Genomic DNA, 25305 nt, shown 5'->3' on the forward strand with positions numbered 1-25305 from the left:
TCATCGCGGGAGATTCCAATAATTCTGAAAGCTTTGGTTTCAACAGCGTGAAGCCGAGCTAGGTGTGAGGCAGGAGCACCGGCCCATAGGGGAGAACAGTATTCCATTGAGCTGCGGATGAAAGCCTTGTATGTGGTGAGGAGCTCAGGTGTGCCGAGGAAGGACTTCGCACGACGGAGGATGCCCAGTCGGCGACTGGCTTTGGAGGCCAGCTTGGAAATGTGGTTTTCCCAAGAAAGATCATGGCAGATAGTGAGACCCAAAATCTTGAGCGACAGAACTTCTTGGAGAGGATTGTTGAGAAAGTAGATGGGAGGGTTGTCCAGTCGATCTTTTTGGAGAGACATAGTAAGAGTGTGAGATTTGTCAGGATTGAAAGACATGTTCCACTTGTTTGACCAGTCTGTGATTTTGTCCAGGTCTTCAGAGAGTGAGGAGGCAGCAGACTACCGATCTGAGGGAAGAGGAATGGAGCGGCAGAGAGTGGAGTCATCAGCAAAGAGATAGAGAGGATTTTCGAGAGAGTCAGAGAGATCATTGATGAAGACCAGAAAAAGCACGGGGCCCAGAACACTGCCTTGGGGAACTCCAGCCTGAACAGGAAGAGGAGATGAGAGAAACCCATTCAGGGCCACACGTTGACGACGACTAGAGAGGAAGTCCGCCAGCCATGCGTGGAGATTTCCATGGATACCAAAGGAGGAGAGTTTGGTGAGCAGAGCGGGGTGCCAGACCGTGTCGAAGGCACGTGATATGTCGAGGGAGACAGCTCTAATTTCCTGTTTGGCATTGAGGACCTCCATCCATTGTTGAGACAGCAGAAGCAGCATGTCCAGAGTAGAGTGACCTGGTCTGAAACCAAATTGATGATCAGAGATCAAGCCATTGGAGAAGAGGAAAGATTTCATATCAGAAGCAATGATGGATTCCATGACTTTGCTGATAATTGGGAGAAGGCTGATTGGTCTGTAGTTGCTAGGATCTGTTTTTGCACCTTTTTTGTGCAAAGCGGTGATGTTGGCTGATTTCGAAGCAGATGGCAGTTGACCTTGAGCAAAAGAGAGGGTGAAGAGAACAGAGAGAGGGAGAGATAGAGCAGCAGAGCAGGATTTTAGGACCCGTGGGCTGATGCCATCGGGTCCAGTTGCAGAATCAGAGTCGAGGGTTGACAGAAACTTTTCCACCTTGTCAGGAGGAAAGGACACGGAGTCCAGGAGCAGCAGGGTACGACTGGGTATGGTGGGTACAGAGAGGGATGGGTTTGGGACACAAGATTTAGAGGCAAACACAGAGTTGAGGCATTCAGCTTTTTCACGTGCGGAGTCAGCTGTGTAGCCGTTTGAGGTAAGGGAGGGGATGGAGGGGGAACAAACACCAGAAACGGATTTGACCAGACGCCACCAGGATTTGGAAGAGGGAGACAGATAAGAGAGTTCGGTCTTGAGAACGGAGAGATATTGTTTCCTGGCTCTCCTGAGGGTGGACACACACTTGTTTCGGGTTTTGTGAAAGTAAATGAGATTTCCTTCCGTTGGATTTGCTTTCCAGGAGACGAAGGCAAGTTGTTTCTGGGCAACAGCCTCACCACAAGATTCCGTGTACCATGGACGGGAGGAAGGGTATGACAACTGAAGACGAGATGGGATAAATCTGTGCATGAGAGAGAGCAATTTACTTTGGAAGAATTCCCAGGATGAGTTGATGTCAGAGGTGGTAGAGATGGGAGACCAGTCCAGATGATTGATGGCTGCTTGAAGACCGTGCCAGTTGGCCTGAGTGAAATGCCAGACTCGTCGACGCTGAGCAGGCTCCCTGAGGATGGTCAGAGAGATGTCCACTTTAACAAGGACATGATCAGATGATCCGATCGGAGCAGAAGAAGAGCAGCAGACATTTTCAGGGAAGTTAGTCATAACCAAGTCCAGAAGAGAAGATGTTCCGTTGACTGAGATCCGGGTCGGGAAATTGACAGATTGTGTCAGTCCCAGTGAGTCGCAGAAGTCCTTTGCTGAGGAGCCATGGCTGGTGAGAGAGGTACCCACACCCAGCCAACTGGCATGATGACAGTTGAAATCACCACATATGAGGAAGAGAGAGTTGGGATGAGTAGATAGAAGTTGGTCCATATCATCAGACAGCGAGATGTAGATGGAGTCATCACTGTTTGGTGGACGGTACAACACACATATGAACAAGAGGTGGGAGCGAAGGGGAATCCGTAGCCAGAGGTATTCCTGGGGGTGAGGTGGAGAGAGTGCAGTGCAGGGCGAGTGAGGAAGAGAGTTTTTGATAAAGATAGCAACCCCGCCTCCAGGACGAGGCTCAGGTCTATCATACCGGAGGAGGGAGTAGCCCGGGAGAGATACTATGGAATCAGAGACATCATAAAGGAGGAAAGTTTCTGTTAAGCAGATCACGTCTGGTTTGACAGAAGCAACCTGTATGGAGAGATCAGTTAAGTTTGAACGAAGGCCCCGGATGTTTGAGGTCCATACCGTTAATGAAGAGGAAGGGGGAGCATCAGATACAGAACAGGGGGGAGGAGGGGTAGGGTAAGATGTGGAAGAGGTGGAAGAGGTAGGGAGAGCTGTTGAAGGTGTGTCAGAGATTTCAGAATAGCTCGGAGAAAGGGAAGGATGGGGCGGACAAAAGGTTTGATGGTGATTGGGTGAGCCACAATGAGGTGTTATTTGAGGAGGGGGAAGAGCAAGGCAGAAGGTTGGGGGAGATGGAGGTGAGAGGTTGAAGGGGGAAGAAGTGGGGAGGACGCTTTGAGGAGGGGGAGTGAGAGGGGGGAAATTGAGAAGCAATGAGGGTGGGGAGATTTGAAGGGGAGGGGTGAGGGGGGAGTTTGGGAGGGAAGGGACAAGGGGAGGGATTTGAAAGGGATGGGATATGGGGGAGATTTGGAGGGGAGGGGTGAGACAGGAGTCTAGGAGGGGAGGGGCGAGGGGGCGTCTTGGCGGGGAGGGGTGAGGGGGTAGTTTAGGAGGGAGGGGGCAAGGGGGGAGATTTGAAAGGGATGGGTGATGGGGAAGATTTGGAGGGGAGGGGTGATGGGGAAGATTTGGAGGGGAGGGGTTATGGGGAAGATTTGGAGGGGAGGGGTGAGATTGGATTTTTGAAAGTGTACGATTTATGGGAAACGAACATTTATTGCAAAATGAGTTTCTTGTGACCTTCGAGTTAAAAATACGTTTAAGGACGCTGGATGGAGGATGGAGTGCAGGAGAGTTTAGGGAATGTAGAAAAAAGGCACTATAGGAGATGGATATTTTTTTTGGGATGAATTGATTTGGTGAGCAAGTCGAAAGCAGCCTTTTAAAGAAGAAGAAGAAGAAAAAGGTGTTATAAAATATGACGGAATACATAACTTGAGGGGAAAGTGTAAACATTGAAGGTTAATGAGTGAAAACTATCTGGGGAAATGGGGGAGAAACACGTGGTCGAAGAACGAACGAACGAATAAGAATGAATAAACGAATGAGAACAGAGAAGGAAATGTTTTTTTTTTGTTTTTTTTATTTATTTTTTTTGAGTTGAGATTTACACAAGGAAGTAGGCTATGGGTGAAAAGCCTGGGAATACAGAGAACGAAAGTTATTGGATCACAAACGACGGACCACTGAGAGAAAAACAAAGCCTCAAGGTTGTACAGTGCACACTGTACAAGGCCTTGCTCGCGACACGGCAAACAGACGATCAATTTATGAAAGATAAACACCGAGAAACAACCAAAGTTGCACACAATAACTTCACACACCGAATGATAAATACAGTTTCGACAAAATACAATTGTGAACAGACTTAACTTCGAAAAACGTGGAGACCGTGTGGAGCTTCGAAAATCCCTGCCGCCGTCTCCAAGATCTCGCGAGATCTCCAATTGCCTCAAACAGGGAACCATGATTGTCATGGGGCCTGCAAGGCTAACCCCCGCTCTAGCGAGGAAATTGGCCTTAAAACGATCATTCATTCATTCATTCATCACCCCATCAACGTTTTCCTCCTCAGCGTCAATGAGTCTGGCATTTCATTCAGGCCGACTGGCATGGTTTTCATGCAGCCATCAATCATCTGGACTGGTCTCACATCTCTACTGCCTCTGACATCAACTCATCCTGGGAATTCTTCCAAATAAAATTGCTCTTTCTCATGCACAGATTTATCCCATCTCGTCTTCAGTTGTCATACCCTTCCTCTCGTCCATGGTACACTGAATCTTGTGGTGAGGCAGATGCCCTGAAACAACTTGCCTTCGCCACTTCGAAGGCTAATCCAAATGAAGGAAATCTCAGTTCCTTTCACAAAGCTTGGAACAAGTACGTGTCTACCCTCAGGAGAGCCAGGGAACAATATCTCTCTACTCTCAAGACTGAACTCTCAAACCTGTCTCCCTCCTCCAAATCCTGGTGGCATCTGTTCAAATCTGTTTCTGGTGTTTGTTCCCCCCCCCCCACCCCCCACTCCATCCCCTCCCTTACCTCAAACGGCTACACAGTTGACTCCGCACGTGAAAAAGCCGAATGCCTCAACTCTGCGTTTGCCTCAAAATCTTGTGTCCCAAACCCATCTTTCTTTGTTCCCACCTTACTCAGTCGTACCCAGCTGCTCCTGGACTCTCTGTCCTTCTCTCCTGACAAGGTGGAGAAGTTTGTCAAACCTCGAATCTGATTCTGCAACTGGACCAGGCGGCATCAGCCCATGGGCCCTAAAATCCTGCTCTGCCGTTCTTTCACACACTCTCTCTGTTCTCTTCACCCTTTCTTTTGCTCAAGGCCATCTGCCATCTGCTTGGAAATCAGCCAACATCACCGCTTTACACATAAAGGTGCAAAAACAGATCCTTGCAACTATAGACCAATCAGCCTGCTCCCAATAATCAGCAAGATCATGGAATCCATCATTGCTTCCGATATTTAATCCTTCCTCTTCTCCAATGGCTTGAACTCGGATCATCAATTTGGGTTCAGAGCAGGTCATTCTCCTCTGGGAATGCTGCTTCTGCTGTCTCAACAATGGATGGAGGTCCTCAACGCCAAACAGGAAATCGGAGCCGTCTCCTTTGACATATCACGTGCCTTCGATACGGCCTGGCACCCCGCCCTGCTCACCAAACTCTTTTCTTATGGTATCCATGGAAATCTCCACGCATGGCTTGCGGACTTCCTCTCCTGTCATAGTCAACGTGTGGCCCTGAATGGAATTCTCTCATCTCCCCTTCCTGTTCAGGCTGGAGTTCCTCAAGGCAGTGCTTTTTCTAATTGGTTCACAAGTTATCAAGTGACCGCTATATTCGTCGTGTGTGTGTGTGTGTGTGTGTGTGTGTGTGTGTGTGTGTGTGTGTGTGTGTGTGTGTGTGTGTGTGTGTGTGTGTCTGTCCACTACCCAATGATATCATCCGATCTTGATGAAACTTGGGTGGGAGGTTGATGTCATGACCGAGTTGTGTCCTGCCTGGAGTGGGAAATTGCGCCCATTGTGGGCGGAGCCACGCCTGAAAAAGATGTTTTTTTAGGGGGTAATCAATTTCAAGCTACATCTTCTCCGAGGGGTTTGGTGGAATCTGACAGGAGTTTCGGTATTTGGTTAGGCCAGTCATGTGTCTAGCCCCACGGAGCTCGATTTTTCAATTTTCATTTAATTTTATTTTTTTGATTCATTTTTTTTTTTTCACTGAATTTTCGATATTGTGTAGCTAACTAACCTCATAACTGATTATACATTATTTTCTATCATTTCAAGGTCAGTAACCTTCGTTTTGACATTTCCGGGCCTGGCCTGTCCAGGCCTGTTTCAGTTATAGTCCGTCCTTTGTCATTGAATACCGCTCGCTCGTGAACCATCGTCGTCTCCTGACTTGTCTTCATTCATGATCTCTCCGACTCCCTGGAAAATCCTCTCTGTCTGTTTGCTGATTACTCCACCCTCTGCCTCGACAAATCACAACCCTCAGATCGACAGGCAGCAGCTTCTTCACTCTCTGTAGACCTGGACAATATCACAAACTGGTCAAATAAGTGGAAGATGTCTTTCAATCCTGACAAATGTCACACTCTCACTATGTCTCTCTGAAAAGACCCTCTGGCAAACCCACCTTTCTACTTTCTCAACAATCCTCTCGAAGAAGTTCTGTCACTCAAGCTTTTGGGTCTCACCATCTGCCATGATCTTTCCTGAGAAAACCACATTTCCAAGCTGGCCCCCAAAGCCAGTCGCAGACTGGGCATCCTCCATCGTGCAAAGTCCTTCCTTGGCACACCTGAGCTCCTCACCACATAAAAGCTTTCTTCCACAGCTTGATGGAATACTGCTCTCCCCTCTGGGCTGGTGCAGCTGCCTCACACCTAGCTCGGCTTCACGCTGTAGAAACCAAAGCTTTCAGAATCATTGGAATCTACCATGATGAAGCTGATTCTGAGGGCCTTTCTCTCTCTCTCACCGTAGGCAGGTTGGTGGTCTTTCTGTGTTCGACTGACTCTTCTCTGGCCTAGCTAGCACTGCTCTGTCTGTGCTCTGTCCCCCAAATATTCCTGCAGGCACGTGTGCAAGTTAGTCTCCATAGCCCTCCAAAAGGCGTTTGACTCGTGCACCAAATACCAAATGCCACTCGTCCTCACCTTCTCGAAATCTTTCCTTTAGATACACGATAAGGACACAACACTGAGCTGTTAGTAAACACATTTGTAGTTCCACTTTATTTTGGTTAGGCACATTATAATTTTCACATTTAGTTTACATGACATTAAGCTATTGGGCCCCCACGGTAAGTGCCCTGACCCGACAGCCCCTCAACCCCATAACCACAACTTCGTCCTGGTCCCCTGCATAACCACAACCTTATCTATACACCCCACAGACACCACCACCGACGAAGAAGTACGAGTGGAAGTGTGAGCAGCAGCCGCAGCACGGTGGTGGTAATGGACAAACTCTTGCTCACTCAGCGAATCCGTGAAACTTCCGAACAAGGAGGTGCTAATTGGCCATTAGCGCCGGCCTGTGGATACTTCATCGCTCCGTTCACCCTACAAACGATTACGAGTTCCCAGTGTTCGTCCCCGTGCCGGTGGCATGCCTTGAACCCCCACCGATGTTAATCTGCCTTGAACCCCCACCGATGCTAATCTGCCTTGAACCCCCACCGATGTTAATCTGCCTTGAACCCCCACCGATGTTAATCTGCCTTGAACCCCCACCGATGTTAATCTGCCTTGAACCCCCACCGATGTTAATCTGCCTTGAACCTCCACCGATGTTAATCTGACTTGAACCCCCACCAATTTTAATCGTGGAGCATCTTCGTGAGCCTCGGCTGAGATACCCACTGACGAAATTTGTTGTGGAGGTGTGGCGAGCGCAGTGTTGAGCAGAGGTGTGCCAGTTGACATCTGAGATTTTACCAGGAGCTCATTTTGAACCAATATTAGGCCCCGCCCCTGCTAAGGGATTATAAAAGAGTCAAAGGGCACATACTCGTTATGTTGGTTTTGGTTCTGGTTCTGCATGTTGGTTTTGGTTCTGGTTCTGCATGTTGGTTTTGGCTGTGGTTCTGCGTGTTGGTTTTCATTCTGGTTCTGCGTGTTGGTTTTCATTCTGGTTCTGCGTGTTGGTTTTGGCTATGGTTCTGCGTTGGGTTTGGCTCTGGTTCTGCGTTGGTTTTCGTTCTGGTTCTGCATGTTGGTTTTGGCTCTGTTCTGAGTGTTGGTTTTGGCTGTGGTTCTGCATGTTGGTTTTAGCTCTGGTTCTGCGTGTTGGTTTGATTCTGGTTCTGCGTGTTGCTTTGATTCTGGTTCTGTGTGTTGCTTTGATTCTGGTTCTGCGTGTTGGTTTGATTCTGGTTCTGCGTGTTGGTTTGATTCTGGTTCTGCGTGTTGGTTTGATTCTGGTTCTGCGTGTTGGTTTGATTCTGGTTCTGCGTGTTGGTTTGATTCTGGTTCTGCGTGTTGGTTTCGGCTCTGGTTCTGTACGTGTTTCTGGTGCTCGGCCTGTCCTGTCCACTGCTGATGCTTCGCAGGAGAAGCGATGTGGGGGAGCGGTCGCTTCGAAGGCAGGTTGGAGCTGGGTCCGAGCCTTGGGCAAGCAGAGCAGGCGCCGTGGAGAGCGCGTCATTAGGGTCAGACCAGGCCACGATTACACTTATCTTTTCGTTCTCACACAGTGGGTTATTTATCTCATATGTATTTCGCAGCTATTTTTATTTTATTGTTCTTCCTTGAACACAGACTCGCCATCAATAAAGAGGGCATCAATGATTGGCGGCGTTGCCGCGGCCCAACCCCTCCAGAGTGACAACCACTGACGCACCTTCACAGTTTCTCTTGCACCACCCGCATTTCACGCACCCCACCACACTCTCTACAGCCTCCCACCCAAGACACCCCCAGTGTTTCTCCTCTCGACCTTTCCCTCTTAGCGTTTGGTCACGGAAACACGACTGCTTCTGCCCGGTGAGCATGAGGCAGTGACCCTTGTTCTTTTTCTCCTCTTTCTGTTCTTATCTCTCTCTGTGGATGATCTGATTGGGTATCCAGGTCTTGTGTATAGTCGTAAGGAAGGCATAGATTTAAGAGTTTCTCGTCAATTTTTCTTCACTGTGTATATTGCGGCACTCTTAATTGTTTGCGATGTGACCATTGTTCTTTTGTACTTTTGTACATTTTGTATATTTTTTTTTACCGCATTTCCCCTTTTTGATGATTGCTTGCTGGTGCATTAAAGTGCTGCATAGCACCATATCTTTGCATCCTATATTGTTTTGGAAATAATAAATTCCCTCTTGTTGAACTTCCTTTTCAATCTTTCCATGTTCATCTTTTCCTCCATTGGTTCAACACTATTCGCACATTCGGTTAGAGGTTATAATTATCAACACTGGGAGGTTATAATTCCTCAAGTGATTGGCTCATTCAAGTCCAGCATGCACCAGCGGTAAGCTCGGCCGCCTTGATTAAGATCCAATCACGATAAGATTGGTGCATAGCCAAAGGCGCATCCCCAATTGGAATGCTACGTGGCTCAGGTAAACGGTTGCCAGACGGAGAACCCTGGGACCACATGGTAGACTAATTGGCACTCCTGGTTGCCCAACAACCCGCCGTGCTACGAAGTCATTCATGATCGGTGGCCTCGAGCACGGTAAGCCTAAGGGGAACGGAGGAATCCCACTCGTCGTAGACCCGAAACCCGTGGCTGCAACAATACGATGTACAGTTATTTAGTCGAAGGCCAGCAAGGACCATGGTGTTTTGAGAACTTGAACCTTGAAAGGTTTTTCTCTTGCAGCTGTTGGAAACTACAACTCTTTCAGGGGCAGTGTGAAGGTAGCTCTTGGTGGATATGCATCCTTGATCCACGAAGATCCCATCTCGTCTTCAGTTGTCATACCCTTCCTCCCGTCCATGGTACACGGAATCTTGTGGTGAGGCTGTTGCCCAGAAACAACTTGCCTTCGTCTCCTGGAAAGCAAATCCAACAGAAGGAAATCTCATTTCCTTTCACAAAGCCCGAAACAAGTGTGTGTCCACCCTCAGGAGAGCCAGGAAACAATATCTCTCCGTTCTCAAGACCGAACTCTCTTATCTGTCTCCCTCTTCCAAATCCTGGTGGTGTCTGGTCAAATCTGTTTCTGATGTTTGTTCCCCCTCCATCCCCTCCCTTACCTCAAACAGCTACACGGCTGACTCCGCACGTGAAAAAGCTGAATGCCTCAACTCTGTGTTTGCCTCTAAATCTTGTGTCCCAAACCCATCCCTCTCTGTACCCACCGTACCCAGTCGTACCCAGCTGCTCCTGGACTCCGTGTCCTTTCCTCCTGACAAGGTGGAAAAGTTTCTGTCAACCCTCGACTCTGATTGTGCAACTGGACCTGACGGCATCAGCCCACGGGTCCGAAAATCCTGTTCTTCCGCTCTTTCACTCCCTCTCTCTGTTCTCTTCACCCTCACTTTTGCTCAAGGTCATCTGCCCTCTGCTTGGAAATCAGCCAACATCACCGCTTTACACAAAAAAGGTGCAAAAACAGATCCTAGCAACTACAGACCAATCAGCCTTCTCCCAATTATCAGCAAAGTCATGGAATCCATCATTGCTTCGGATATGAAATCTTTCCTCTTCTCCAATGGCTTTATCTCTGATCATCAATTTGGTTTCAGACCAGGTCACTCTACTCTGGACATGCTGCTTCTGCTGTCTCAACAATGGATGGAGGTCCTCAATGCCAAACAGGAAATTAGAGCTGTCTCCCTCGACATATCACGTGCCTTCGATACGGTCTGGCACCCCGCTCTGCTCACCAAACTCTCCTCCTTTGGTATCCATGGAAATCTCCACGCATGGCTGGCGGACTTCCTCTCTAGTCGTAGTCAACGTGTGGCCCTGAATGGGTTTCTCTCATCTCCTCTTCCGGTTCAGGCTGGAGTTCCCCAAGGCAGTGTTCTGGGCCCTGTGCTTTTTCTGGTCTTTATCAATGATCTCTCCGACTCTCTTGAAAATCCTCTCTATCTCTTTGCTGATGACTCCACTCTCTGCCGCTCCATTCCTCATCCCTCAGATCGGCAGTCTGCAGCCTCCTCACTCTCTGCAGACCTGGACAAAATCACTGACTGGGCAAACAAGTGGAACATGTCTTTCAATCCTGACAAATCTCACACTCTTACGATGTCTCTCCGAAAAGACCGACTGGACAACCCTCCCATCTACTTTCTGAATAATCCTCTCCAAGAAGTTCTGTCACTCAAGCTTTTGGGTCTCACTATCTGCCATGATCTTTCCTGGGAAAACCACATTTCAAATCTGGCCTCCAAAGCCAGTCGCCGACTAGGCATCCTCCGTCATGCGAAGTCCTTCCTTGGCACACCTGAGCTCCTCACCACATACAAGGCTTTCATCCGCAGCTCAATGGAATACTGCTCTCCCCTTTGGGCTGGTGCTCCTGCCTCACACCTAACTCGTCTTCACGCTGTTGAAACCAAAGCGTTCAGAATCATTGGAATCTCCCGTGATGAAGCTACCCCCGAGGGCCTTTCACTTACTCACCGCAGGCAGGTTGGTGGTCTTTCTGTCTTCTACTGACTCCTCTCCGGCATTGCTCCTCCAGCTCTCTCTGGGCTCTGTCCCACAAATATTCCTACAGGTCGCACAAGATCTGCCTGCAACCCTCTTATGGTTAAACTGCCAAAATCAAGACTTTCTGCTCACCTTCACTCCTTCATTCCTCTTTTCTCCCGCCTCTGGAACAAACTCCCTCACTCTCTTCAATCCCACTCCTCCCTCCAGGTCTTTAAAACAGCTGTTCACCACCATCTCTTATCTTCCCCCATCCAAAACCTTGATCTTTTCTACCCCTGCTAATTTCACCCCAAATCCACTTTTTTGAAATACCAACTTCTTTCCTGGAAGTCCTTGGTGTCCTTGTGTTTATACTTCTCCCAGCTCCCTCCCCTTCCCAAGCCCCCTCCCTCCCACACATTCCCGATGTCCCTGCTCTCAAATGTTGTGTTTATGTGCTTCCCCTTCTCTCCCCATCTTGTCTACCACTCCCCTTTTTATATACTTTGTTTGTTTGTCTGTTTGATTTGTTTGTGTGATAAATGTTAGCTCTTTCACGAGCCTCGATTATGTATACAAAAAAAAGAAAAAAAAGTATAACTGAGATGTTGCTTGCCAACAGTCTTCACCAGAATGGACAACCTTGTCTCTCGTCTCTGCTCTGCTTCTGGTAATACTGGTCGACTCCAATAACTTGGCTGATGCTCTGATGTTATATCAGTATTTGGTAGTTGGTTTTCCGTTTCATTACGATTGTACCATATCCTGATGGATATTGTGTACGGATATCGGATATCCTGTACTATATCGAGCGATAAAGTTATTGGAGCATGGAATGAAGGTATTGGAAAGGGTATTGGAGAGGAGGATGAGGAAGAAAGTGAAGATTGACAAAATGCAGTTTGGATTGATGCCAGGAAGAGGAACGACAGACGCGCTTTTCATTGTGAGGCAGTTGCAGGAGACGTACATGGAGAAGAGGAAGAAGTTGTTTCTTGGGTTTGTTGATCTGGAGAAAGCATTCGATAGGGTTCCACGTGAAGTAGTGACATGGGCATTGAGGAAGTTAGGAGTGGAGGAATGGTTGATCAGAGTAGTGATGGCAATGTACAAAAGAGCGTGCACAGCTGTAAGGACGAAGGACGGGAACAGTGGTGAGTTGGAGGTGAAGGTGGGAGTGCATCAGGGGTCGGTACTAAGTCCACTACTATTTGTAGCTGTGATGGAGGTGCTGGCTCGGAACGTAAAGGAGGGTTTACCGTGGGGGTTGTTGTGTGCAGAAGATCTGGTGTTGATTGCAGAAAGTATGGATGGACTGAAGGAGAATATGAACAAGTGGAAGGAATGTATGGAGACAAAAGGTCTGAAGGTGAATATCAGAAAAACGAAGGTGATGGCATGTGGTGAGGTGGAAAGAACTGGGAAGTGGCCGTGTGCTGTGTGCAGGAAGGGTGTCGGAGTGAATTCCATTCAATGTACAATGTGCGCTGAGTGCGTTCATCAAAAATTGTAGTGGTTTGAGAGGGTCATTAACCAGTGTGGCAGCTACATTCAAGTGTAAGGTGTGCACAGAGGGAGCTGCAGATGGAAGAAATGTTGAGTTGGATCTTGGAGACGGCGTGAAGCTGGAAGGTGTGAAAATATTTTGTTACCGAGGAGACATGCTGAATGGAGAAGGTGGATCAGACTCGGCAACGGTTGCTGGAGTGAGATGTGCATGGAAGAAATTTCGGGAACTGAGTGGCGTGTTGACGAGGAGGGGAGTGTCGTTGAAGCTGAAGGGAAAGGTGTATGCTGCACGTGTGAGAAGTGTTATGATTTATGGGAGCGAGACATGGGTAATGAACGTCAAGCAGCAACGAAGGCTGGAAAGGGTGGAAATGCAAATGGTTCTGTGGATGTGTGGAGTATTGTTGAGAAGAGAGGAAGGCAAATGATGAATTGCGAAAGATGATGGGAATAGAGCCTGTGATGGATGCTGTGAAGAGAAACAGTTTGAGATGGTTTGGTCATGTGTTGAGGAAGGATGAAAGTGACTGGTTGAGAAGAGTGATGGAAATGAATGTGGAAGGAAGTGGAGGACGGGGAATACCGAGAAAGACTTGGCTAAAGATGGTGGAAGAAGAAATGCGGGCAATTCACGAGCCTCGATCTTGTATACAAAAAAAAAAAAAAAAAAAAAAAAAAAAAAAAAAAAAAAAAAAAAAAAAAAAAAAAAAAAAAAAAAAAAAAAAAAAAAAAAAAAAAAAAAAAAAGGGGGTTAACAAGGGGAGATGCAGAAAATCGGGCAAAATGGAGAAGATTGTCATTGGGACCGCAAGGCTACCCCTCGCTCTTGCAGGGAAAATGGCCTTAAAATGCCTGTTGTTGTTGTACCATATCCTGATACTGTGTGGATTCTGCTTCCCTGCTGATAGACCTCTGGTAGGTTGTAACTGTTTCTGCGTTTTTCCTGAGTAAGAACTGCTGAAATCGATCTATCTGGGTTCTTCCCAACATCTTTGTTCCTTTCACATTTCTTTCTTCTTTTTCATATTTCTCTTTATTCATTCTAATTCTTGCTTCTTCTTTATTTCTCACTTTCTTTGTCTGTCTGTCTTCGGAGAAGTGAATTCTTGCAGAATTTTTTTCTGGAAGGTTCGTTTGGCTGCGCCTGGGTGGGTTTGAGGGCAGACAAGTAGCAGCTGAAACCCGAATCCTATCCAGGTTCCCCCTGATGACTCAATCTTTGCTCTTCACATATTCTGTTTCCTCCTGATGACTCTATCTTTGCTCTTTACATATTCTGTTTCTTCCTGATGACTCTATCTTTGCTCTTTACTTCTTCTGGTTCCTCCTGATGACTCAATCTTTGCTCTTTACATATTCTGGTTCCTCCTGATGACTCCATCTTTGTTCTTTACTTCTTCTGGTTCCTCCTGATGATTCTATCTTTGCTCTTTACTTTTCTGGTTCCTTCTGTTGACTCCATCTTTGCTCTTTACATATTCTGGTTCTTCCTGATGACTCCATCTTTGATCTTTACATATTCTGGTTCCTCCTTGTGACTCAATCTTTGCTCTTTACTTCTTCTGGTTCCTCCTGATGATTCCATCTTTGCTCTTTCCTTCTAGTTCCTCCTGATGACTTCATCTTTGCTCTTTACTTATTCCGGTTCCTCCTGATGACTCCATCTTTGCACTTTACTTCTTCTGCTTCGTTTTGATGACTCCATCGTTGCTCTTACTGCTTCTACTTCCTTTTGATGACTCCATCTTTGCTCTTCACTTCTTCTGGTTCCTCCTGGTGACTCCATCTTTGCTCTTTACATATTGTTGCATTTACCCTGTAGTGAAGACCTCATGTCGACAGATGACCAAATGAGCTTTACGTCCGAGGCATATACCCAATTATGGCGGTTCCTTTTGCACTCGTGGGGATGGAGAGTAGTAAGGGCTTTCCCTGCATGGATTTCACTGGGCGTCCTCGAACCCACGACAAATAAACAAGACAGAACACAAGGGATTAAAAATGTAACAAATAAAGGTTTAATGAAAATAATGCAGGCAAAATACCAACGAAAGGTAAAACCAACTAATTCCTATATTGAGGCGCCTTCACATTGACTTGTATACAACATAAGGGGATGATGAAAAAAAAAAAATGTGGTGTGGTACGTGGCCGATACTCCGCCTGGCGTTCTTGGCCGATCTTGGAACCACCGCCCGGAACTCGCACAAGATGGCGCGCAGTCGCGCCCATAGCAACCACCGACCCGCGGAGCGACGGCCAAGCTCCTTCCTTCTCTGATCGTCACGATCCACCGGGCTCCACCGCTCGTTTCGCTAGCGTGCACTGCTCCATGCGCAGCCGTCTCCGTCGAGGGCACAGGGGGAGAGAGCAAAATGTGTTCGCCTTCCACGCAGCCAGGAACTGAGAGAGAGCGAATCTGACAAGCCAGGCACAGAAAGAGCAAAGAGAGTGAAATGGCGGTCGCTTTGCCTTTTTGCTGCTCGTGCTTGAATGTTCGACGATGTCACACTCACTCCAATCACAGCGCCATCGAATCATCCCAATCAATTGTCATTCGGGGCATTGCCTCACGGCTATACTTGTCGCCCATCGAGAACATTCGGCCGGGTGGTGTAGTTGTGTCTGTGTACTACCGTCGGCGATCGCGTTGTTTTAATTACATGCTGATCGCATGGTTGTCCGAGTATGGTTTATAAGAACGAAGGGAAAAATCACAGTGGCGATTACACACTGGGAATTTACCCCGATGCCCTGACGAATTAGCATAGCGCCACCCCTCACATGGAGACACATAATGCTTAGATGGACATCTGGCCCTGACTTAGATATATGAGGATTCTTCACTCTATACAACTTCACTTCTGACTACTCTATACAATCCTACCTCGACTCAGGTATTTCATTACCTGCCCCCATACACGTAACAATATTCTGGTTCCTCCTGATGACTCCATCTTTGTTCTTTACCTATTCTGGTTCCTCCTGATGACTCGATCTTTGCTCTTACTTCTTCTGGTTCCTTCTGATGATTCCAATGCAGTATTTGGTTTTCCATTCCTTATCAACCCAGTTTTCCTTCCACTGAACATCCATTGTCTTTGTTTCCAGAACTTTGCACCTACGTTTGCTCTTGCAGAAGATACTTTGGAATGTCTTAATATCAACATTATTGCAAAAGTGACGGCCAGCTTTATGTTTGATGTGTCTCGGACAGTTTTAGTCATTCATTTGTCATGATGGACATGCAAGGAAACTTCCCATTCAAGCTGATTTTTACAATGGCTGAAAAAATCACGACTAATTGTGATTTTAAATTCCCAACAAGGTATCGGCACACACTCCAAAAATGCCAGAGTCTGTGTTGATCCTGTCAAGGAAAACTATTGTTCATCATCCTCAGGATAACTTGCTGTGAACGGTGAACTTCAAACTGCCCAGTACAAGGTTGGGAGTTGGTGTAAGGCCCATTGTATTAAGTTGGTGTAAGGCCCGTTGTATTAAGTTGGTGTAAGGCCCGTTGTATTAAGTTGGTGTAAGGCCCGTTGTATTAGGTTGGTGTAAGGCCCGTTGTATTAAGTTGGTGTAAGGCCCGTTGTATTAAGTTGGTGTAAGGCCCGTTGTATTAAGTTGGTGTAAGGCCCGTTGTATTAAGTTGGTGTAAGGCCCGTTGTATTAAGTTGGTGTAAGGCCCATTGTATTAAGTTGGTGTAAGGCCCATCCTTTTCAGTGCTTGAACATGCAAACTGACAGGTAACGAGTTATGGCTAACCACTTGGTGGTGGTTTTCACTGGCAGTGAATGCGGTGATGGCTCACTGTTCTCTTGTTACCCTTGTTTGTACTTGAGGATTGTGGGGGAAATGTTTCATCATGTGCAACTTCACCGAGTGAACGGAACGAGTTGGTGTTGTGCGTTTGTTGCAACGAGATGAAGAAACACGAAGGGTTTGTGTGATTTGACGACTCTGTGATTGTTAGAAAGTTTGGAAGATGCTGGTTATTGTCATGTGCATTGAACATTAACAGCTTGGATGTTACGAAGGATAATGCTGCAGATTGCAGTGTTGCATCGACATTGGAAGTGATGGTCTGGAGACGAAAGGATGTTGTGTCAACAAACGTTGTGCTTTAGGAAATGTGTGCAGGCCAACAGATGGTACTTGTGGTGTTAAAATGAGCCTCATATAGGTGAGTAGCGATTGCATTTCCGTGCCTTGTTGAGTTAACCAAGTGGTTTCCCTGTCGTGTCCTGTGTCGCCCTCGGGGTGCGAAGCCAAGACACGTCGGTAAATCGGCCATGTATGAGGAAACCAGGGCTGCACTTTTACCAACATCGGGCTGGACCGCTGTCCTATCTTTTCCTGGACATATTCCAAGATGTACCATATTCTTTGTCATGCAAGTGAAGTTAGACATTGGCAAGTCCGTGAGCTTGGCGGCGTCTTGTTAGGACCAGCAATCTTTGCTAATGGTCGGTGTGTTTCTCTCGTGGTGCTCAGGTGCTTCATAAGGTTTTTACCTCCACCACCGAAGGTGGATGCAGGTTATGTTCTCACCTCTGTTTGTCTGTCTGCCTGTTTCTTTGTGAACAGGATATCCCAAAAAGTTGTGGTTGGATTCGGATGAAATTTGGCGGACAGGTTCATTGTGTGATGCGGACAAATGGATTCGATTTTGGTGAAGATCTGAATACGGATCCGGATATGAGTTTTTATTTTATTTTAAAAAGTGATTCTTCACCATTGAGTGATCGGGCCAAAAACGATATGTAGCCTGATATTTCAAAACGTTGTGTATGACTTATGACAAAACTTAGTGGAATAGTTGGCCAAGTGATTTGGTTCTGGTCCGGATCCAGATCAGACCCATCAGTGGGATACAAAACGCAAATGGTTCAGCCTTGCTTTTTACATATCTTTGCTCTCTACCGAGTGCTGTTCTAGTTTTAAATGTTCTACCCTGTCGATATGTGTGGGTCACCTGTCAGTTGGTAATTGTTGTATGGTCGGATTATTTGGGCACAGCTCGACATCAACAGCCCGTTTAATTCTGCCAAATCGCTGAGCTAGGAGATGCGGGTCGACCAAGTGTGTAAAATAATAACATTTACTCACCCATAATCCCTCCCTCACTGAATATAACCCATTATAACCACTCCGTCCCTGCATGCTCTACCAGCTGCTGCCGCTACCAACATCCTCGAGGCGGGCAGGCAAGCCTCACAGTGGCGTCTGTTCACAAGGCCTGCTTGCATCTTTGACCCCTTAATGGGCCACTTGCCAGATGCCCAGTTGATGCTTCTTGCATGTGGCCGGCCACAGTGCTCCTTGTTTGCTGTTTGATTCTCTTGAAATCCGGCTCTTATACACGCCAACATCTTTGATGCACATTTTAACTCTGCTCCATCATATTTTGGGGAGGATAATTTTTCCATTTGTTACTTTCAGGCATTAATGTTGAACGTCATGACTTTAGTTATTTAGTTATTTGTGGGGTGGTTGGGGGGGAAGGGTGGGAGGGGGAATAGGGATTGGGAGCACCAGTTTAAACTGAAACCTCCTTTCCAGGTGATCTTGTTAATTTTTGCACGATGTAGTACTGATGCAAGGGTGTGTGTTTGTGCAAGTTCAGTGCGTTTTCACTGGTAATGCAAGGTAGTATATATATTGTCGTGTGGACGCTCTGTGAAGACAGAACGTCCACGGATGGAATCGAGCTTAACGAGGCGTTTCCAATTCAATGGCGGATCGATACACGAGAAGGGAGGTTTGGGAGAAAATGCCTCGGCTTACCTTTACGGCCCCGCCGATGTCTTCTCCCTGCAAATTAATAAGGTAAAATGTACAAGAAAGAAATAGAACGCGACGGAAGAACTAACTAAGACCTAGGTTGGGGCGTCCCCACGCACAGACTTCACATACAGCACAAATGGAAGGATAATTGAAAATAACTCATCGTGCTTGTGGATGCGTCTTATCTGTCTGAATGTCGGGTCGTGAGGAATTCTCCGGCTCGAGCGCGTCGTCCGACGCAGCTCCGGTCGGTGGGAAGACAGGCCTCGATGCGCCCCTGTCCGCACACTGCTAGGCCCCGAGCCACTCGCTCGCCCCGGTTCTGCCTGCTCCAGTCGCAAGCCTCGCTCGCACGTGAACGCCAGGGAGGAGAATCGATGGAGCTCCAACATTACTCCATTGTCCGTCGTCCTGCAGGTAATTTGCGGTTCGCAAAAGGGAGAAGGGTCCAAACAGAGCGAAAGGCAAGGGCAGAAAGGAGGTCTGGGAAGGGCAGAAGCCAAAGCGAGAAGACAAAGAAAAGAGAGATTCGGGCAGGATAAGTCCAAGAATGAGAAGGGCAAAATGTCGGCTTGCCAGTGGTTTTATCGATCGTCTTCTGCCGTCACTCTCTATCTCCCCCAACCAGTGCGTCATTTCTTGGTGGTCTTTCGCACCTTCTCACGTCACTGGCGCTTGTCCTTCAATCAGCGACCTCCTTCTAGGTCGTGGTTTTGCACCTTCCACCCTGATTGGCCGTGGTGTCATCGGTTGGTGGCCAATCAGTGTGTCGCTCCTTCACCTTCCTTACCCCCAATCACGGGGAAGCTTTTGTCCCTTCCCTGACCAATCACACGTCCTTCCCTGCTCTGCCAATCAATGGCCTGCTCTTTGCTTGCCCCTCCCCTGGCCAATCACGAGTTCTCCTGGGCGTGGCTCTCAGCCTGCCTGGTCAATGTGTGTTGCTATGCCAGCTGGTGATGTGGCTGGCTGCGGCCCCATCGGCGGTGCCCCGATCTGGCTTTCTGCCTGTGGTTCTGTAAGTCTTATTGTGGGAGGGGGAAATTAATTAATGTGTGCCGCTAAGGGCCTAGCTAAGTGTCTATAAGAGTGCGTTGCCATACGGGACAATGGATTGATCACCAGGTCTGACACACAGGGGAATTATCTTAGTCCCTCCAACTATTGAACACACGATCATCCTTGTATGATCACAGGTTCACACTTGATCTGACAAACAGGGCTAAACACAACTTATTACATCGAGATTGTTCTAACTCGACAGACGAAGCATGATACCTATTCAGATCTACCTGGATCTATACATGCCAACCCAACCGACATAACAATATATATATATATATATATATATATATATATATATATATATACATACATACACACACACACATATATACAGGGCGTCCCATAAGTCTGGAACCACAGGGCAAAATAAGTGATTCATGATATTTTCGTTTGAGAATGATTTTTTTTTTTCATTATTTGTTTGTTTCTTGCAGGTGTCCATGATGTGCTGAGTAAGGAAGAACGCATCCAGGTAATCCTGCTCATAGGAAATCGGAGTCATAAGGAGGTCGTTGAGGAATTCAATGGATTATCTCTTCGGAACGTGCGCAGATTATTATTATTATTATTTTATACAGGACCGAGGCTCGTGTAAGAGCTAACACATTTAACATGAAAACAAGCACAGACACATAAAACATACAATGTAGGGAGCGGGAGACAAGAGGAAGAGAGACAGGGAAGCACACAAGCACACAAGCACAACAACAGAAGAGAACAGGGACGTTGGTTGATGTGTGGAAGGGGGAGGGCTGGGTGGGAGTAGTACACGGTACAAAACAAATTAACACTTCTAGGAATTTCCGGAAAGAAGTTGGGGATTGAAAGAGGTGGATTTGGGGTGTTTTAACGGGGGTAGAAAAGATCAAGGTTTTGGATGGGGGAAGATAAGACATGGTGGTGAACAGCTGTTCTAAAGACCTGGAGGGAGGAGACGGATTGAAGAGAGTGTGGGAGTTTGTTCCAGAGGCGGGAAAAAAGAGGAATGAAGGAGTGAAGGTGAGCAGAGAGTCTTGGTTTTGGCAGTTTCACCCGAAGAGGGTTGCTGGCAGATGTTGTGTGTCCTGTAGGAATATTTGGTTGACAGTGCACAGACAGAGCTGGGGGAGCAAGGCCGGAAAGGAGTCGGTAGAAGACAGACTGCTATGGGGGGGGGGGGGGGGGCTCAGGATCAGCTTCATCGCGGGAGATTCCAATGATTCTGAATGCTTTGGTTTCAACCGAGCGAGGTGCGAGGCAGGGGCACCAGCCCAGAGTGGGGAGCAGTATTCCATTGAGCTACGGATGAAAGCTTTGTATGTGGTGAGGAGCTCAGAAGTGCCCAGAAAGGACTTCGCACGACGGAGGATGCCCATTCGGCGACTGGCTTTTTAGGCCAGCTTGGAAATGTGGTTTTTCCAGGAAAGATCATGGCAGATATTGAGATCCAAAAGCTTGAGTGACAGAACTTCTTCAAGAGGATTGTTCAGAAATTAGATGGGAGGGTTGTCCAGACGGTGTTTTTGAAGAGACAAAGTGAGTGTGAGATTTATCAGGATTGAAAGACATGTTCCATTTGTTTGCCCAGTCTGTGATTTTGTCCAGGTCTGCAGAGAGTGAGGAGGCTGCAGACTGCCGATCTGAGGGATGAGGAATGGAGCGGCAGAGGGTGGAGTCATCAGCAAAGAGATAGAGAAGATTTTCCAGAGACTCAGAGATAATCATACTAAAATACGCCATTTCGTGTCTGTCTGTCTGATGATTTTTTGACGCCAATACATTCTGGCGTTACTTATCCAATCTCAACCAAACTTGACAGGATGACGAAGGGTTACATAATGAAGGTTGTCGGGCATTCATCCCCCCCCCCCCATCCCACTCCCCAAGGGGGTTTTCTCCGAGTTTTCCCCGCCATTGCTGTCAATGGCGTTGCGTGTTTTTTTTTTGTTTGTTTTTTTGTTTTTTTTTGTATACAAGATCGAGGCTCGTGAAAGAGCGAACATTTATCACACAGAAAGACAAACCGACACATAACCGACAAACCGACACATAAAACAAATAACATCGGGAGCGGTAGACAAGATGGGGAGAGAGGGGGAAGGACACAAACACAACATTTGAGAGCAGGAACCGAGAGACATGGAGACATCGAGAGATCTGTGGGAGGGAGAGGGCTTTGGGGGGGAGGCATGGGAAAGGGGGTGGGAGAGGCATAAAACATATGGACACTGCCAGGACTACCAGGAAAGAAGTTGGAATTACAAACAAGGTGGATCTGGGGTGAATTAGTGGGGGTAGAAAAGATCAAGGTTTTGGATGGGGGAAGATAAGAGATGGTGGTGAACAGCTGTTTTAAAGACCTGGAGGGAGGAGTGGGATTGAAGGGAGTGTGGGAGTTTGTTCCAGAGGCGGGAGAAAAGAGGAATGAAGGAGTGAAGGTGAGCAGAGAGCCGAGATTTCGGCAGTTTAACCATCAGAGGTATATATCAATGTTAAATGAGCTTTATCGTGGCGTTTGTCCAAAGAAGAAGATTTTTCGTGGCGTTTTTCCAAAGACTATTTCAAAAACAAAGTTAATGACAATCACATATTGTTAATGTTGTTACAAAACAATATTAATACTAATAATGTCCCACTTCCCCAAGGCGTTTTTCCTGCAGTGATAACGTGTATAAATAGCTTGTAGTTATAATGGCGTTTCCTTGGGAGCAATGGCTGCTACAGGAAGTAAAAATATTATAAACCACAAACACGTATGATTAGCTTTTTAAACAGTCGCTAATGCTCTTTATGAAGCTAAATGAAGAAGATTTGGAGGAATCCCAACATCTGTGAAGTAAAGTTTACTTACAGAACTGAGCGAAAATCTACTGTACTCCATATACCCCACAAATGTTGGATTAATAACATGGCCCTTTCTGCCACGACCGTGGCGTTTTTCGTGGCGAACTTTTGAAACTCGATCCTGCTGTTTAACACGAAACTGAAAGGGAGGAAGCCCGGGTTGTGCTCATTTACCAAGCAGCTAGCTAGCGTTTGCCAAGCCAACCGTTTCTTAACGGTTTTGATTGGAGTGCTTGCTCGAATGCTTAAACCACTTGGCGATCTCTCCACAAGAAACTTGGTAAATGAACACACACCCATTGTTCTTGAGACGTGATCATAGAGAGACTGTAATCTATATACCCCAAAGAGAACTGACCCTTCTTGCCGCTCCCGTGGAGAGCGGGTGTACTAGTTAATAAAGAGCAGAAAAAGCACAGGGCCCAGAACACTGCCTTGAGGAATTCCAGCCTGCACAGGAAGTGGAGATGAGAGAATTCCAGCTGTGTGTAACACCGTCACTCCTGACCGCAGGATTACCTGGATGTATTCTTCCTTACTCAGGGACATCATGGACACCTGCAAGAAATGAAAAAATCATTCTTAAATGACAAAATCATGAATCACTTGGTCTTTCTGTCTTCTACCGACTCCTCTCCGGCCTAACTCCCCCAGCTCTGTCTGTGCTCTTTCCGCCAAATATTCCTCCAGGTCGCACAAGATCTGCACAAGATCTGCAAGACCTCTTCTTGTGAAACTGCCAAAATCAAGACTCTGCTCACCTTCACCCTTTCATTCCTCTTTTCTCCCGCCTCCGGAACATACTCCCCCACTCCCTTCAATCTCACTCCTCCCTCCAGGTCTTTAAAACAGCTGTTCACCACCATCTCTTATCTTCCCCCATCCAAAACCTTGATATTTTCCACCCCTGTTAATTTACCCCATATCTCCCACCCCCGCCCCCCCCCCCCCCCAAATCCCATGCCTCCTGCTCCCAAGGCCTCTCGCTCACACAGATCTCTCGATGTCTCTGTTCTCAAATGTTGTACTTGTGTGCTTCCCTCTCTCTCCCCATCTTGTCTCCCATTCCCTTTATCATATGTCTTTTGTGTCAGGTTTTTTTTTTGTGATTAATGTTATCTCTTGCACGAAACTCGATCTTGTATACAAAAAAAAAGAAAAATACTTTATTGGCGCTGAGGAAGCGCCTTTAGCGATTGACTTCCAGCCAGTGTAACGCTAATTCCTGTCACAGGAATTCTGAGATCATATAAGTGGGCGTGGCAGTTCCTGATTGGTTCGTGTTGGGGAACGCCTTCTCGCTGCCGACGTGACGTAAATTCGCGCACGCGCACTGGTGATTGGCGCTGAGGAAGCGCCTTTAGCGATTGACTTACAGCCAGTGTAACGCTAATTCCTGTCACAGGAATTCTGAGATCATATAAGTGGGCGTGGCAGTTCCTGATTGGTTCGTGTTGGGGAACGCCTTCTCGCTGCCGACGTGACGTAAATTCGCGCACGCGCACTGGTGAAGCTTACTCGATCTTACTCGATCCCATATTACATGTACTTTCATTGCATACAAATTATACTTCCTCCTAGAAATTCCATGCCTGAACCTCAGCGCAATCCAAGAGGATTCACTTGTTTGCCCTATGGTTCAGACTTATGGGACATCTTGTAGATTGTTTAATGGAGGATTGTGCATCTATAATAATATAAGGCAGTGTCCGTGCGTCCTTCCGTCCGTCTGCCTCCTCCACACCTCCAAAATCATGAAACCCGGCTGCCCCAAACTTTGCATGCATATACCTGGACCTCCAACAGATTGCAATGATGAAAACTGGGTGTTTGGGTGTGTTATAACACCCTTTTTGAAGATGATTAACGAGGTGCTCAGAAGAAAAAACCCCCAAAAAGGCTTACCAATGTGGCGGCCTGCCATCTTGGTCAGCCCACTGCCACTCCGTGGGTTCTTCAGCCACCATTTTATTTCGGCCTAATGAAACGTGCCTTGCCTTGGAAACACGATCGATTTATCATTACGTAATTGAAGCATATCATCAAAATCTGGATTCGGATGTGAGGATTGGATGCTGTAGACGAAATAATGTCCACATCTGGAGGAAAATCTGACAAAATTTACCATATCTTGCGATTTTTATAACTCAGTGTATATATTTATTTATTTAAGCGAGGCTGTGATTCTGCTTCTGGGGTTAGTTTATTTTATTTTATTTAACTTGATAATAATTTTTAACTTAACTAATACTTCCATGTGATAGGGTGTCACTCCACTGTACCTGCGATCTGTTTTTAAAATTATTTGGCCATTCAACCAGAAGCTCACCTCCCCCCTCCCCTTTCCCTTACTCCCCCTTCCCTCTTCGCCGCCTGCCCCCTTCCCCTTCCCTTTTTGCCCCTTCCTTCCCCTCTCCCCTCCCACCTCCCCTCCCGCCCCCCTTCCCACTTTCTCCTCCACCTTCCCCTCCTTTCCCCTCCCCCTCCATCCTCTTTCCCCCTCCTCTCCCTTCCTCCTCTTCCCCCTCCCCCTCTCTCCATATTCCCGTCAGGAAGCGATTCATTGTTACCCGGCAACACCGGGTACTTTTGCTCGTGTGTAATAATGCATGAAAACCTATAGTTAACAAGGTATTGGTAAAGCTATATGCTAATGTATGAAAATTACAAATTGCATTGCTGGGTTGACCAACTACATGGATGCACTTGATGTCATGGATCTCCTGATGTGGACCCACTGTTTGGAGAGGGTCTAGGCTGAAATGGCTCTGTGTGTGTGTGTGTGTGTGTGTGTGTGTGTGTGTGTGTGTGTGTGTGTGTGTGTGTGTGTGTGTGTGTGTGTGTGTGTGTGTGTGTGTGTGTGTGTGTGTGTGTGTGTGTGTGTTTTTTTTTTGTTTTGTCAGGCGCAAACCCTTTTCAGGAGAACGACATGGGACACACACCTTTAGAGTACGCCAAGCCAGGAGTGGTGGAGCAACTGTTACAAGAACATCAAATCAAGGTGCTGCCTGCTTGGTGGTTCTGAATCACATGAGGGTTTTTCGAGAGGAGATGGGGTCTCTTGA

At 47.1% G+C, this 25305-nt stretch overlaps 1 protein-coding gene across 1 annotated transcript in view; it reads left to right on the forward strand.

Annotated features, from left to right (window-relative positions):
* The window catches only part of CLPB (ClpB family mitochondrial disaggregase), a 208244-nt gene that overhangs the window by 40129 nt on the left and 142810 nt on the right, over positions 1-25305 (forward strand). Inside the window, exon 6 of the mRNA XM_068136325.2 lies at positions 25144-25241. Within this exon, the coding sequence (XP_067992426.2) occupies positions 25144-25241 (98 nt within the window). The remainder of the gene's footprint in view (positions 1-25143; positions 25242-25305) is intronic.

Source organism: Myxine glutinosa, chromosome 14 (genome assembly GCF_964187855.1).
Source record: "Myxine glutinosa chromosome 14, kmMyxGlut1.1, whole genome shotgun sequence".
Lineage (NCBI taxonomy): Eukaryota > Metazoa > Chordata > Myxini > Myxiniformes > Myxinidae > Myxine > Myxine glutinosa.